The sequence below is a fragment of the Canis lupus genome, chromosome 19 (genome assembly GCF_011100685.1).
Source record: "Canis lupus familiaris isolate Mischka breed German Shepherd chromosome 19, alternate assembly UU_Cfam_GSD_1.0, whole genome shotgun sequence".
Lineage (NCBI taxonomy): Eukaryota > Metazoa > Chordata > Mammalia > Carnivora > Canidae > Canis > Canis lupus.
The window spans coordinates 33,329,440-33,346,464 of NC_049240.1; the positions used below are offsets into that span (position 1 = coordinate 33,329,440).

General features: G+C 41.5%; 1 protein-coding gene across 8 annotated transcripts in view; it reads left to right on the forward strand.

The window, feature by feature from the left end:
* The window catches only part of CCDC93 (coiled-coil domain containing 93), a 95,513-nt gene that overhangs the window by 24,478 nt on the left and 54,010 nt on the right, over positions 1-17,025 (forward strand). For 4 of the 8 annotated variants that reach the window (XR_005374113.1, XR_005374114.1, XR_005374115.1 and 1 more), the window contains exons 7-9: positions 6,527-6,627; positions 7,274-7,291; positions 14,477-14,513. Coding sequence is in view for 3 of the 8 variants with exons in the window: in XM_038564985.1 (XP_038420913.1) it covers positions 6,527-6,627; positions 7,274-7,291; positions 14,477-14,513 (156 nt within the window). In the remaining 5 variants the exon portion in view is untranslated. The remainder of the gene's footprint in view (positions 1-6,526; positions 6,628-7,273; positions 7,292-14,476; positions 14,514-17,025) is intronic. The other 4 variants (XR_005374116.1, XR_005374117.1, XM_038564986.1 and 1 more) reach the window with 1 other exon arrangement.

The following is a 17,025-nucleotide window of genomic DNA, read 5'->3' on the forward strand; positions in this document are numbered from 1 at the left end:
AGACTATCATGTTGTCTTTCTTCATCTATGAGCATAATACTTTTGTGCCTCAACCAGCAGGCTTTTACTCATTCTTGCTTATTTAGAACCTTTTCTTAAAAAATAAATATTAACCTTCTAATATTTTTCAAAATATTTAGCTTATTCTTATCCTTAACCATCTTTACTGGATTGTTCCCATCTTTTGCATTTGTCCTTGGTTATGTAGCTCAGCCATTTTTGGTGCTTGATTTTTTGCTTTAAAAAAGGTTGTACTGGGGATCCCTGGGTGGTGCAGCGGTTTGGCGCCTGCCTTTGGCTCAGGGCGCGATCCTGGAGACCCGGGATCGAATCCCACATCAGGCTCCCGGTGCATGGAGCCTGCTTCTCCCTCTGCCTGTGTCTCTGCCTCTCTCTCTCTCTCTGTGACTATCATAAATAAATAAAAATTAAAAAAAAAAAAAAGGTTGTACTTATTTTGTACTAGTATCTTAGTAATAATAATAAAAAAAATTAAGAAATGGGAAAAAATTACTAAAGACTAAGTCAACATGATACAACCAGTCAGGATATGGGTACTGATATATATTCCAAGCAGAAAATACAATGTTTGGGATATCAATACAGAGAATTAGAGATCTCTAAAAATGTCATTCTACTGTATGTTTTGTTTTTTGCTCAACAATATAATTGAGGATATCTTTCCATCCCAATAAATATACTTCCATAGCATTTTTAATGGCTGTAGATTATTCATTGTGTGGTACTAATTTACCTAGCTTACTTTGTATCTTTTTTTTTTCTTTTGGTGGTTATGTAGGACATTCTCCTAGCTAATTTTTTCCTCGTATCTTTAATTATTTAGGAAACATTCCACAAAATGGAATTGGGTCAGAGGTTATGCCTAAGGCTGTTAATGCCTCTTGGCAGATTGCCAGACAGAAAACCTGCCGTGAACTTGAATTCCTGAGCTCATCACTTTGGGGTTCTCTCTTCATCTTGCCCTCATTTTTCTTCTTAGGGATTATCCCTAGTACTTCAGCTTTCTTCTTGAAATGTTACTTCTTGGCTTCTCCATACTTCCTCTTTACAGAATAGCTAGCTGCTTTGTAGAAGGCCTGCTGACAGGAGGTATATTTCCAAAGCACATAAGAAGCCAAACCTATTGCCACCCAGGACAGGTCATCCCTTACCACCTTCTCCTTTTTGTGTCATCACATAATCGCTCATTTGTCTCACTTAGTGTGCAGTTGTACAACTTCCTTCCTCCTTGTCTGAGCTGTCATCCTTCATATTCTTCAAGTATCTGTCCTATGCCGTGAGGTCTGTTACTCCCTATTAACCTTGAGTAAAGAGTAGCTGTGAAATTTTATCCAAAGCTCCAAAAAATACTGCTTACTATTCATTGAACATTTTTGGATAATATTTAGAATTTTGTATGAAAATAGAGGGAATGAGAGAAAAAAGGACTCAGAGCTGCCAGTCTAGTTGAAAAAAAAAATGCTTTGCAGAACTTCTTGATCCCTTCAGAGACCACGGCATTTGAAATTATTACTCTAGTGTGTTCTTCACAGGAAATGCTATGAGGGGGCAGCCCCCGTGGCACAGCGGTTTAGCGCTGCCTGCAGCCTGGGGTGTGATCCTGGAGACCTGGGATGGAGTCCCACGTCGGGCTCCCTGCATGGAGCCTGCTTCTTCCTCTGCCTGTGTCTCTGCCTCTCTCTCTCTCTTTCTCTCTCTGAATAAACAAATAAATAAATAATATTTTAAAAAAAAGAAATGCTAAGAGGAAGTCCTTTTCATTCAGCACATAGAATACAAATATGGCTATATACATAAAATAAAATTAGTACATTTTATCAATAATAATATATATACATATCTATATTAAAAATATATATCCTAGAGGTGGCTCAGTCAGTTAAATGTTCAATTCCTGATTTTGGCTCAGAGTTTCTCTCCCTCTCTTTCTGCCGCTTCCCTCCTCAGAAAACATGTATATCTCTCTATCTTAGATATGTGTATCTATCTTAACCTTTACTGTGTGTCAGATATTGCTAAATAATTAATTAATCCTCACAGTAACTCTGCTTATACCTTTTTTTTACAGATGGAAAGTCACATAGGTTAAAGTAACCTGCCCCAAATCAGACAGGTAGTAAGTTATGGGGTTAGGACTAAAACCTCGGTCGTCCATGCATTCTTTCAGTAATATTAATTGCACTCTCACTGTGCCAGATCGCACTCTAGGAGGTGAGGTAAGAGCAGTGACATTCCATCAGTAGGGGATTCATGGGAATTTGGGGGTCTCATCAAGGAGAAGATGTGGCCACAAGGGGGCAGCAGCATACATAGGCTCTATTTGGGTGATGCTTTGACAGGTTTGCTTGTAGGATGGTGCAGTCCCTCACAGCAGCCACCATCCAGAGTTTTAGGCATCAGGGCTGCATCCAGAAGAGGGGACCAAGGGAACCCCTACCCCCTGGGAGATTGTTCGTGTGCCTTGGTGATGTCACTCAGCAACAATACAGAGAATCTCTAGGTCAGAGATCTCTGACGGGCAGCAGCAGTTTTGGGTCTTTACAGTCTCGGCTTATCCTGTCTATGGTTAGCAAATACAGTTTTGCAGAGTATGCAACATAGGCTGTAAGTGGTTAAAAATCTGCCTACTGGAGCCATGTTTAAGGCAACCTGGTGTGTAAAAATTTGAGTTTGGCACTGGCACACTTTTGAGTCAGTGTGTCTCAGCCTGCTGTGAAGAAATAAACCTAAGAGCCAAGGTGCAGAAGCTATCTTTGGCTCCATTATTTGATAGAGTGACCTTAGTCTTACTGAAGAGCCCTGAGGTGGGATGTGTGCTGGTCCTGAAGGAGTAGAACAGAGCTCATGTGAAAGAGAATAGAAAAGGAACAAAGTCTGAAGAAAACTCTACCTCCTCAGCTAACTTTCCTCCCTGCAGACACATTCCTCTCTCCAGAAATGGTCACCATCCATTGGTCTCCCATTTCCTTCACTTAGTACCCAGGGACTTTGTTTCATTCGTTGTTTTATTAGAATGAGAATGAAAAAAAAGCAAATATATTTGTCTCAGTTATAATAACTTCTTCCTACGGGATCTTTCAGGACATCACTCTTGGTAGTGGAGACATCTGTGGAGCTCCATTAGGTGCAACAGAGTTAGCTCATTGGGATTCTGGGCTGAGGTGTGTCTGTGAGAGTTGAGCCCTGAGAGAGTGTTTTAAGGTCAGTGAAGACAAGTCAGAGGAATATCACTTCCTGCTGACCTGAGTGTGGCCTGACCCCCTGAATCTTTGAGCCATAGAATGCCAAGTTGGTGGTGGCTTTCTCACTGCCTGCTCATTGTTTCGTAAAAGAGGTACCCACCATAATTGTGATCAGTGTTTGCTACAGATACTGCCCTGGTGCTGTGCTCTTCACTTCTCTTCCCTGCAGTTTGAAATGTGACTCAGGAATTACTCTAACCAGTGACTTGTAGCCTAATCTATAAGGTAGAACTCTGTGACGCTATGGTGCAAGAGCTCTGCTTTACAAAAGAGGCACTTTAATATTTTACCCCTGCTCGTGTGTCCTTTAGCACAGAGAACAAGACACTGTTCAAGGGCTATTAGTCCAGCCTGGTTTTACAGATAAGGAAACAAGCCCTTTGAAGGGAATCCCCAAAGTCACAGAGCTAGTTAATGGCAGAGACCAGACTAGACATCAGTGTCCCTGATTCCTATTGCTTTAAAGGGTGACTTAGCAATAGTTCTTAAAGTTGTCCTGAAAACCTCTGACATGTAGGTTCTTATTACTTAAGCAAACCACTGTAGTGCTCCACGTGGCAGCCTCAGGTATATAGCAGTCTCATAAGAAGACTCTTTTGAGATGGCTGGAGGTTGGTGGCAATGCCCACCAGAAACAAGTCAGTGTATTAGAAAAACCTTGGGGACCTAAGGCCAGGCCTAATACTATTTTAGAGATCCTGAAAAATTATTTAATTTCTGCGTCTTCAGTAGTAAAGTGGGGATAATAGAATTTGCCTTGTCTCTGCCTCTTGGAGCAGTTATATAATGCAAAAGTGAGGTGCATATATGAGGTGCTTTTAAGTATAAGGAATAATTACACAAAGGCCGATGTTGTCACTGTTTGGCAGAATAAAAGTTCCTTGTAGCTATTGGTTTTAGTATGCTATTGTTTTGGAGTCAGTTCTTTTTTTAGAAGAATCCAATTTCCTGTCTTGGGTCATTGACTCTATCAGTGGTAACTAAGGAAGATAGCAGTTAAGCTCAATTATACAGTACTGCGATAATAGTGGAGCTCAGTGAGAATTAAATCATATGCACTAACTGACGTCATGTGGATTCATTATATGTTGCATTTCCCCATAAATCTGTTTTATGTTATTTATAGCTTCCTATTTATGTAGACACCAGCAGCAAACTAAGAATTATTTCTGGCAGCAAGTTATAAGAACAATATTCCAACGTCATCCCAGACCCTAGTCCATTCCTTTTTTTTTTTTTTTTTACAAAATTATTAAGATTACATAGTCTGTGTTATAAAAGAATGTTTTTCTGTATGTTTGAAACTTTTCATAATAAAAAGTAAAATAATAGAGTTAACCAGGATTTTCAAGGGAGTTACATTTCTAATTGGAATAAGAATACCACTATCTGAAGAAACCTGATAATAGTTCTTGTCATAGTGATGTCCATCCACATAGAGGTTAGTTATGATGAACTCTGCTAGTGGAGAAGAAAAGATCCAAGAACAAACAGCTGGAATACCTTCCTTGCACAAATATTTACCTACTTGCACTCAGAGCCCTAAGCTCATTTTATTAAGATATTATTTGACTGCATTTGACTGCCAGCTTGATACTCAAGAAGGACACTCATTTAGGGCAGAATGCTAAATCAGATCATCTGGGGATGAGGACCACATTAACTGAGCACCTACGACATGTAGATATAGAAATAGATAAATAGTTTCAGAATGTATCCTATACCAAAGATATCTATGTTTGCTTCTACATTTATAATTAAATCCTACTCTAGTAATTTAAAAAGTCAGTGAAAGCTGATAGAGCATTTTGTATTTTTATATACTTTTGTTAAAAAGATATTATTGCTGAAGGGTTTGTATCTACTCTTCTTTTTTGCTATTAGAGTCTAAGAATTGAAATCTCCTTTCCCATTTAAGGAATTTTTTTTTATGGATTCTTGGTTAACCTATATACCTGTGGTTGTTGAATTGTTTTGTGGAAACAGTGGTGGAAAGGTCTGGATATGCAGTGACTAGATAATTTGTTTTTTCTGGAAATTATTATTAAAGAATTTTAAAAAATATGAATAGAGAGATAAACCTTGCTTCTCAAGGCAAGATTCAGTATTATAAATTTGCCAGTTCTTTCCAAAATAATCTATAAATTTGGTGTGATTCTAATCAAAACTCAACAGTTATTTATTATGAACTTAACAAGTTGATACTAGAATTCATTTGGAAGAGAGATGTTTAACAATAGCCAGGAATTTGAGAAAGAACAGTGGAGACAGGATAAAGGTTCATAAATCAAGAGGAGTTGAAAAGGGTAACATTGGTACATGTTGTATACATGTGTGCCATTTCAGATCAGGGAAGGCTGGACTATTAAATTGATGATGTCAGGATTCCTAATTTTCCATTTAGTTAAAAAAGCCTCTACATAGATTAAAAAGCTAAATATAACCTATACAAGTAACATACAAGAACTTTTTTTTTTTTTACAAGAATCTTTTTTTTTAAATAATCCCTGGTAATAAGTAAGATATAAAATGATTGGTAAGTTTGACCATGTAAAATATCAAAATGCCATAGGACAAAAGAAACACCAAGTTGGGGCTGAGTGGCTCAGTCGGTTGAGGTCTGACTCTTGGTTTCTACTCAGGTCATCATCTCAGGGTCGTGGGAATGAGCCTTGTGTTGGGCTCCATGCTGAGTGTCTGCTTGAGATTCTCCCTCTCCCTTTGTCCCCTGCTCCTCCCCCCATGCTCCCTCCTTTCTCCTTCTAAAAATAAATGCATAAATCTTTTAAAGAAAAAAGAAACACCAAGTTAAAATGAAGTTGGCAAGCAATATCTTTTTTTCTTTTAAAGATATTATTTATTTATTCATGAGAGGGAGGAGGGCGGGAGGAGAGGGTGGGAGGAGACACAGGCAGAGAGAGAAGCAGGCTCCATGAGAGAAGCAGGGAGCCCAACATTGAGACTCGATCCTGGGTCTCCAGGATCACACCCCGGGCCGAAGGCAGCACTAAACCGCTGACCCACCTGGGCTCCGCGACAAGCAATATCTTGAGTGGAAATATTTGCTACATATATGAATGTCAAAGGAGCAGACTCCTTAGAGGCAACCTCCCTGAGTGCCCACTGTTCTCCTGCAGGAGGGGGGTACGCTTGCCACGATGGGGAAAGACTTGTTCACCTGACTGGCTGGATGCATCCAGCAGGCAGTTCAGGAAGACAGCATTCTCACACTCAGTAAGTCGTCTGTCTCATCCATTTCTTAGGATGTCTACAAGCCCCGTCGGAAATACAAACGCCAACAGGGAGCAGAAGAGCTGCTTGATGAAGAATCTCGAGTCCATGCAACGCTTTTGGAATATGGCAGGTAAGGAAGGGGATACTCAGTCTGAAGTGCCTAATTTATAAAACCATTGAAAAGAAAAGCTCATTTGGATTGCTTCATTGAGATTAATTTGGTTGGCTTTTACCTGACTGAGTTCACTGTTTTTGGAGAGATTTCCATCCCCAGGGACTTTTCTCTCTGGGACTGACTGACCCACATTTCTGTGGGTAGCTTCCCTGATGGTGGTGGAGGCCTGATCTTGGCAGTTCCCTTCTGGAAATGTGTGTGTAACTGTGCACCTTGGCTCTGTCCTCCTGAGGAGTTGGGGTGTTTGGGGTATTTGCAGAGGCCAGGGGCCATCTCTCCTTCATTCCCCTGCCCTTCTTTAAAATCTTTAGGTAAGCTACAGACTCGAAAACAGTTACGGTAGTTTTACTTTGAGTGTTAGAATAATAGTTTTGGTTTCCCGTGAGGAATTGTCCTGAACAGGAAGATGAAGAATTTAGAAGTATTTTGTCACTTCTTAATACCCTTTAGAATTTTTTTAAAAAAACAGTTCACTTTTATCCTCATTTTTTACTGAAAAAGCACTCAAAGAAGTGTCCTTCTTTGTGTCTTCTGTTCTCATTGAATTTCTTGGTTGACCTTGGGTATTAACCTTCATTTATGTCCTGCATTTTCTACCTAGGGTAATTGATTCCTTGATGTGAGTATGTCTCCTTGTGCTTCCTTTGTGTATCCTGAGAGTGATTGCTGTGTGCTGCTCTGCCTCAGAACCCAGCCCTCCTTGGGTGGCTGGCACTAACAGCTCTGCCTCCAGCACCTCCCTGAGTGAGCATCTGACAGCTTCCCCATCTAGGGCACTAGAGAGAACCAGAAGGAAATTAGGCTTCATTGGCTTAAATATTCCATATTTGAAACGGGAAAAAAATTTTTTTTAAAGTTGCCACATTTTTTTTTTCTTTCTGCTTTTTGAAAGGGATGTGTGTGGCATCAGGTCCGTCCTTCCTAAGAATGAAAGCTAGTCTGACTCAAAGGTGTGAGTTCCGGCCCTACGCCAGGTACGATGGCTACCCCACAACTCACCAATTCCTTCTGTGAATTGAATTCCTTTTCTGAGTCAGGCACTACCACACCATCTACATAATTTCTGGGGCCCAGTATAAAAAAAATGCAGAGCCCCTTGCTAAGAATTATTACTAATGATTAATTATTAAGAATATCAAGACAGCAACAACAACCAGATGTGAGGCCCTTCTGAATGCTGGGCCCTGACCAAATGGACAGGTTGTATGCCCTGGGCACTGTGATTGGGTTTCCCAACCAAGCCCCAGTTGGAGGTAGGCAGGTGAGGCCACGCTGCTCTGGGTGAGCCAAAGTTGGAGAGACAACTCCCTGAGTGTCACATGTTCCAGAGCCAAAGAATACTCAGGGGAATGTTGTGCTTTTCTTAGTTTGTATTGTTCATACCTCCATTTTTTCCATTGTCATGGATACTCAAACATTCACTCCTGGGGGTGAAAAGGAATCAGAGATTCAGTGAATTGTCCACCTCACAGAGACCAGGCTGACAGTACTTTCCTCTTGTTTTGAAATTCTCAGTTTTAAACTGCCTCTTAAAAAAATAAAACAAAAAACTGGCTCTTTTGCATGTGTTGTAGAGAGCAGTCATTATTGTCATTTGATGGCTGGGTAACTTCAGGACATCTCTGCTCATCATCAGGAGTGGTTGGTGCAGTTTGAGTCCAGAGTCTGGTGGGGCTTTCTTTATGGAAGGGAGCAATGCTCAGATTTTCTTCAAGACTCCTCTCAAATTTGAAGTATAAGAAAGAGCAGAGTGTGTCAGTGTCAGTCTTGGTTCCTATTGGTGGGGTCAGGCTGACTTCTACTGAGTTGTAAATCAGTGAAGGACTTTTCTAGGAGAGGGGTTACTTTGCTCTCTTTTTAGCTTTCCTGGTGAGGAGAGGATGAGCTTGTAAGTGGGTAAGTGGATACTTAGTATGTTCTGATGATTGATTTAGCTCAGTTCTCTTTTTTGAGAATTGTAGAGATAGCATTCATACAATTTTTAAAAGTAACTTGCCCAAAGTCAACTATTAACTATTATTGAGGATTAGTAAGAGCCTCTCACTGGGACTTGTACTCAGGTTTTTGGACCCTCAAAGCGTCCTCATATTATTATCTACAAGTATCGTTTGAGCCCCCAGGGGAAGTTTGGCTGCTGGTTTTAGAAAGACAGGCCCAGTCTTTGTTGTTTGGTCTGACACTGAACTAAAATAAAGTAGTTATTAAAACTGACGGCAAAAATTAGACAAAACTTAAAGCCCTAGCAAGTGCATTTCATTCCTCCTCCTTGGGAAGGCCCTCCCATCCTTTCTGGCTATCAGACTTTCTCCTCCAGGTTCTGTGAGTACTGTCCCCGGCACAGAGGTCTTGCCCATTAAATGAGGATTATATTACAGTACACATGTGAAGAACTCTGAGTAGTTGGTCCTGTGCAGAAAACAGTAAATGCCAACTTCTAGGTTCTGTCATCATTGTCATCATCATCATCATCATCATCATCCTTAGTAGCAACAGTTTTCAGTTCTCAAATGCTCTTAAGTATGCCCTGTAGATTCAAATGTGCCTCCCCTTTCAGTTCCTTGTCCCTATACTCTGTGCCCCTAGGACTAGCCCTTCCCTAACTTCATTGAGAAGTCTTACCCATTCTTCCTCCTTCTCTTCCCCAGTCGAGCAAGGTGGGGCTTTCACTGGCCCTGGGACTCGCTCCCTTCCATCCTCTCCCTCCATTCAATGTCGACATCATGGTACCTGTTAACTGCTCATCCCCACCGAGGAATCCACATCACCCATCTCTCCTCAGTGCCTCTGGTTTCCTCTGTATCTCACCTATTGAAAAGAAGGAAAGTATTTTGACTGCTGGAGTAAGAAGGTCTCAAACTCTTTGGGGTTGAAGCTACTCATTAGCCATGCCCACAGTGCATCTGACTTTGAGGTCAGCATTCCAGCTTCATCCACCTTTTTTACTTACTTGCTGAAGTAAAATTGGATTTTGAGCCTGGTCAGCCATGCTGAAGGCCTTAAGGACCTGTATGTGTCTGTTTATGTTTGGATAAATTTGTTTAAATGTCGTGATATTGGAAAAACAAGATTCACAGTTTTGATTTTAGACTTAAAATTGCAAGTCTGTAATATTTCAATTTTATTATGGGTCCAATCAGCTTTTAGGAGCTAAATTAAAACAACTCAAAAAAAAAAAAAAAAAAAAAAAAAAAAAAAAAATAAAACAACTCAGCATGATATAAAATTGCCACTGTGGGGAAATGCAGTTTATGTGTGTTATATATAACTGGTAAAAAACAAAATTTTACCAAGTATGTTTGAAGATCTAATTGGCTTTATTAAGTGATTCATGAATCCAGCAGCCTCCCATATAGCAAGTAGAGATGAACTCCCAGGAGCTGTCCAAAATGAAAGTTTTTATAGAAAGGGGAGTGGGGCAAGAAGTTATTAGCAAAAGAAAACAAAGTATTGTTTCAAGTAAGGTCACTTTCCTTTAAAGGGAAAGGAAGGGGTCTTGTTAGATGATTACCTCATCTTCCTTTGGAGGTCAGGGAGGGCCCATATGACAGATTACTTCTTTGGTGCTGACCAGAAATTTCAGATTGATTGGCTTAAAATTCTACTCCTGGAGGGGTTTGAACTGCAGTTAAGGCCTGGTTGCTGTCACAGGGGCAAGTGATTGTACCTTGGGCCTATGGTTTTCTCTTTAATGACTTGCAGTGGAATTTTGAAGCAACCACTATAATATTGGCATCAGCCTAATCCACACTATTTGAGACTAATTTTAGTTGCTTTGAAGTCATTCTGTATTTAGTAAATGAAATATAACATATCTCCCAACCTGTATGTGTATTGTCTTAGATGGTAAGGCCTTTGACATGCTCATAGAAGGTATTTAGTAAATGCTTGTGGAATTAAGAAAGAACAGAGTAGGGCTTTTTTAATGCCTCTGTTTTGTTCAGGATTCCAGATAATTTGATCTATGTTTTAATTTGTCTTGTGGCAGTTGTTTTTGAAGGTTAGTCTGTTTTCCAGAACTGTGATGTCCAGTATAGTAGCTATTGACCATATGTGAGTATTGAGCACTTGAAATAGGACTACAGTGCCTCAAGAACAGAATTTTAATTTTAACTAAGTTACATTTAAATTTAAAGATTTGTGCTTGATTTAGTGATTAGAAAAAGTTTAACTTGATTTGGAGTAACTGGAGAATGTGAACCTGCCAATTTAAAGTTATATATTTGGCTCTCATTATATATTTTTTTCCAGACTATGCTGTTCCAGGAGATGCATATCCTTGATGTTAAAGATCAAGTGTTGAGGTGTAGGATATGAGGAGGTAAAGTGGGTGGTAAGAGGCCAGAGTTCTGTTGGTGCTGACAGTGTAGGACATCAGCAGGACTGGTGGGTCAGAGCTAACAAAGGGAAAGGTAGAAACAAATTAAAGTATCTGACAGCACAGATCAGGCTGGCACTTGTGAGGAAGGGGCAAGGCAGACAGGGCAAGAGGATAGGGAGGTAGGAGGATAGAGCAGCATACCTACAAAAGATAAAACAGAAGTAAATGCTTTGTAGTAGAAATAAGTTGAACCATCCCTTGTTCTTTGTGAGGGATGATAGGCCATAAAGGAATACCATGTTCTCCTGTGAAGCTCAAACAACATGGAAGTCTCCCAGAGACATCTTGACCAGTGAACATAATGAGGCAGGCATTAATAGGCAGCCGAGGACAGCTCTTTGTCATGGAAGCATTGTCACCATGTGACATGAAGAAGGAGGCCTTTAGAAAAATCAGCTGGACTCTACTCATACAGCATACATTTATTGAGTACCTACTAGGTGCCAGGCACTGTCCTAGTCCTGGGGATATAAAAGCAAATGGAGCTGTCTGTGAACATTGATAACACTGTTCACATCTAAAAAGTGGAAACAGCCCAGATGTTCAACCCAGATGTCAACAAGAGTGTGGTTTATCCATGTGGGGGGATAAGTCATTAAGTCCTTTTTAGTTATAAAAAGGAATGAAATCCTAATCCATGTTACAATATGGATGAACTTTGGAAACATGCTAAGTGAAGAAACCAGTCACAGAAGGCCACCTAAGATTCTGTTTCTATGATATGCTCAGAGTAGGCAAATCGGTCAAGGACAGAAAATGGATTAGTAGTAGCCAAGGGCTGGAGACGGGGAATTGGGACTAACTGCTGGTAGGTATGGAGTTTCTTTCTGGAGTGATAGAACTATTCTAGAATTAGATAATGGTGATGTTTGCACAGATAGTAAATCAACTACAAACCACTGAAATATATGGTTTCAAGTGGTAAATTTTATGTGATATGAATCATATCTCAGTTTAAAAAATGAGTGAAGCACCCCCTCCAGGAGCTCAACAGATTTATGGGATTACACGTAATTATTGTACCTGGTGGAATAAGTGCACTGGTGCCTAACTTGGGCCTTTGGGTGATCAGAAGGGTCTGGGTCTTCCTGTAACCTCTGTCTTTACGAAGGAGTAGAAGGGACCTAGGCACTGAGTCACTCACATTTAGTTGTTTACTGCTTTATTTGGAAAATGCGTGTAAAGTTCTGGGTCCTTAAATGGAGGTATGTCTTCTGCCTAAGGATATGTTGTCTGCCCTAATGGTCTCCATAGACTAAATGTCTGGAAAATGAAGGAACACTCAAGGTGCAAGGTTACTTCCAGGAGTGGGGAACTGTGCTGAGACCCTCTGTTGGTCAAGGTTTGCCAGATGAGAACACAACCCTCTGGCTAGGTTCAGCAGAAGGAGTTGACTGCATGGATCCTTAGGAACATTTGAGAGATGGGATCCAGGCTGAGCCAGGGTCACTTCCCAAGTAACACATCAGAACCGGGCCTCCAGGGATGCTGCTTCTGCCTCCACCATGGAGAAGCTAGGTATCAGCCTTGTGGGGTTGGGAAGCCAGTGCCATGGCTGCTGACAAAGTAACCGTGCCACCTCGGCCAAAATCAGGATGCCACTACCACAGCTGCTGATCCCAGAACCAGGTTACCTCTGTGATTGGCAGCAGCACAGCACACCCTTGATGCCCTCCCTCTCTCCTCATCCAGCTGCTGCACATTCAGAATGCCTAGAAGCATACCTGATTGGTGGAACCTATGTAGTATTCCAAACCCTTGGTACAAGGGACTATATAGCAAATAGAGTCTTTGTGGGCACCTGGATGGCACAGTTGGTCAAACATCCAACTCTTGATTTCGGCTCAGGTCATGATTCCAGCATTGTGATATCACACCCTGCTCAGTGTGGCAGCCTGCTTGAGGTTGTCTCTCTCCTTCTCCCTCTGCCCTCCCCACTTCCCCTCCCAAAAAAAGAAAGTCAAGTCTTTTGTTTTCCAGCCTCTGCAGTATAGAAAGATGTAATAGACATTGTGAAACCAATGCATAGAATCCACCATAAGGTCCTTTAGAAAATGTGTGTGGACACTGTGAATTTAACTCCAGTCTGCTGCACTTTGTGCCTGTACATTGATGCTTAATGAGTGGGCACACTGTGCCCAGCTATCACTCTGTTGTCTCTCCAGTTATATGACAGCCTACTGCAATGTCGGGTCATGCTCTGGCTTGTTGATTTCTTCATGTTCTTCCACTTATGTTTAGTTTATTTGTTCAGCATACACTGGAAATACAGACTGTAAAAGTGGCTCCCATGCCCTCTGGTAAAAGGATGCAGACATGCCCAAAGACAGTTGGACGTGATTGCCGTCTGGCGGGAACATGAGCAGTTACAAGATGGATGGGCCAGGGCAGAGTGTCATGCATAGGTGATGCTTTTGGAGAGGAGGTGGCTTGAGAGCTGAGGTGTGGGGCACGAATAGGAAAGTAGGAGAATAGCACGGTGTAGGCAAAGCTGTCTGTCAGGCAGTGGATGTATAAGCACATGTCAGGTGAGGAAGTGAGGCTAAAGAGTTGCTAGGCAGAGCCATAGAAGGGAAACCCTAATGAAGGTGCCCAGGAGGGAAGAAGACTGCCATGGACTCTTGCAGACGAGGTCACTAGAAAGCTGGATAGGGAGTGAAACAAGGGGTGAGAGTGCTTTGAGGCCAGAGGCCAGTGCACTGACCCAGCTAGTGAGGCATGGCATGAGTGAGGGGTGAGGAGGAGTCTTTAATTTGCTTTTCTTAAATGGCTGCATGTAACTTTAACTCTTTATGAACTATTTGAAGGTAAGTGAGCTAGGGTGCTTTGCATAATGCTTTTTGTTTTAGGTTGAATGGTTTTTGCATTGTTATACTTGCTTTTTAAAAAAAAAAAGAGAGAATCTAAAACTAATTTAAATTAAAGTGCATTTGTGAGTTTCATCGAGTTTAAAGTTGCCTGAAGTGAACAACATAACATTGTTGGCATCGTGCTTGGGCTGTGTTTGAGAATGAAAAATGGGCCAGACTCCAGATTCTGAACATAGACATTAGAGAGCATCCTGAGCCCGAACAAACACATTCGCATTTGTTTATACAGAAAGTTTTAAGGCTTTTAGCCTAAACTTTAGATCTGAAATGCAGCTCCTGATTCCAAGAGTAATGGTTGCACTTAAAGAGAATATTGCACTCTGTACCCTCTGAGAGTTCCCATTTGTAGTATTCATATGGCAAATAGAATGGCTGGCCCTTTATTGAAAAACAGTGGAATATGTTTGTGGTTCAGGCACTTAAAACATTTTCTCCAGTTACCATATGGCCTAAATTTTCTTCGGCACTTCTCATATAAAAATCCAACCAAAATAGTTTGACCAAATTTGTGTGACTTTTGAATAGTAATCGAACTCCCCTTTTTTGTGGCCTGCAGGAGATATGGATTTAGCCGCCAGAACAAAACAGAGAAGGTAAGAAAAGCCTAGATAATGGGAGAGAACATTGAGAGATGGAAGTGCCCTTCCCCTTTGCCTCTGTCCAACCCTGACTAGCTGGCCGGCCACCTGCGTTAGCAAGAGTAGGGTGGCAGCACTGTGGCACCCCAGGCTCCAGTCCCTGGGCAACCCCGGGGCAGTGGGGATGTGGCAGCTGTTTTGGGCAACTGCATCTCCCGCCTCAAATCTGCAGCCTGCCACCTTTGTGGGCCAGGGAGCTGAAGCAGCAGGCTCAAGGAAAGGCTGGAAGTGAAGGGTAATTGGAAGTCATGGCTCTGGGGGCAGTCCCACAGGCTCTCCTAACCCCAGAGGTATGAAGATGAACTTCAGGGCCCTCAGCACCTCCCCCCACACCATGAGAGAGACACCTTAGACAGGTATGAGCAAGGTGCTGGCAGTGATGCAGAGCACAGCCATATATTGCAAGCCTGCCCTAAGATAACCTAGTATGGAAAAATCAGGTAAGTCAAGATGGGGTTTCTGACTTTACAGAGCAGTCTCAAATTTTACTTATTTTATATATTTCTTAATGATCCTTAATTGTCAGCTGTAGGGCAGTCATGTGCATTGTATCATCCCAAATCCTTGCTGTGTCTCAGGCGCTTTGTTCAGGACTCTGCATGTATTTTTTTCACTTACTTCCCTGAATAACTCTATGAGGAAAATACTTACTACCTTTTTTCAGAAAATCTAAGGTCAGAAAGCTGTAAGGCTCAGAGAGGCTCCAGGATTTGTCCAAGACCACACAAGCCCCTAAAGTGTCACAATAAGGATCTGAACCCAGGTCTGTGTACCATCAAAGCCTGTGCTTTTAAATAATAAAATGCTAACTAAAGTTGTCAGTGGCCTCTTAAAAAGTAGAGTCCTATAGTTTGAGATCTGTGGGTACCTTTTTTTTTCTTCACTCCCCATGAGATGCCTAGAGTCTCTTGTGTGGGACACTTACTCCCTTTGCTCCCTCCTGCCCCTACCCCCTTCCTCTGTCCAGAACCACCATCCTTCAGTCCTTCCTGGAAGACTGCTGTGGCTCCCAGCCTCCCTCTGCTTTATGGGGTAGTTATTGTCTCAGTCAGTAGAGGGCACAGATAGTGACTAGGAGCGTGTATTCTGAGGCCAGACTGGCTGGTTTCAAATCCCCTCACTCTGTGACTTCAGACCATGGACTTAATCGTCATGCCTTAGTCCACAACATCTGTAAGATAAAGGCAGTAATTGTACTAATTGTACTGCCTCACAGTGTTGTTATGAAGACTGAGATGTAAAGGACTAGGAATGACCCATCACACAAGAGATAACTAATAGCATTAGCTATTTTAACATTGATAGTAGCAGTTCATTAGCAATCAGTCATCTAGTGATTATGATAACTTCTTTTTTGGTTTTCTTATTACTTAATTTTTCCACAGTCATATTTTTATTCTTAACTAAATGGCCATTTCCCCCAAAGCAAAGTGTTCTCTGGATTTGAGTATGTCAGGTAGCATCTAATACATAATAAGAATTTTATGTGTACATTCAGTTTGATACATAATTTAGTCTGAAAAGAATGTCTGTACATATGGGTATTGGGTGCATTAGCTATGATTGGAAAAGTCATGCGATGCCCATCAAATAGTATTCACTTTGGGCTTGTCTTATCCCCCATGGATACAGGTTTCTTCCACTATCCCAAAGTAGAGTGTACTTCTGATGCCTTTTATAAGTTAAAATAATGTAAAGCAAAGAAGCAGTTGCCATGAATTTATATGAAAAAATTTTTGAGCTTTCCTAGACCCAAAAAAGCCTAGACACTCTTAGGCTTTTCTGTCTATACCTTGCTAACAGACACACAAATTGTAGTAACGCACAGATGCGCAGATACAGTTCTAAGCTTTGGCAGCTTGATGCTGAGATGCTGAGTGTCGTTCCTGGGAAAGAGGCGCAGCAGCCCACTGTCACTGCCAGGGGCCATGCTCCTTCTATAATGGCTCCCAGCTAAACACACACTGAAAACTGTTTTCGCTTTCACCCTTTTTTGTAAAAGTGAAAATCCTTTTTAAGTTTCTTTTGGTCAACAGCAACAGGTACAAATCTAGATCTTCTGTGAAACAATGTCACCTAACAGAAACTTTCCAAAGCAGAGGTTACCTGTACACCCAGCAGTTAGGCACTTACAGTGTTCCCTGGGATCAATTATAGGCGTGTTTTAGAAAAGCATCCTAGAGTTGAGATGGTCTGCGAAGGGTATCTGAGACCACCAGTTCTCTTTTTCAACCCAAGAAAACCCTGATATCCAGAGAAAGTAAGCCTGACATCAACCAGCTGGTGGCAGACAGAGCTGGAATTAACACCAGGCACATTAGACTTCCAGTGCATGTTTGAGGAACAGCATTTATTTAATCTAGGTGTCTTGAGTGTGGTGTGGTATGGTAGTGGATGCTGGCTGGGTCCAGAGTATAAAGCTTGATCACCAGGTGAAACAGTTCAGATTTTTATCCTTCAGGCCAGT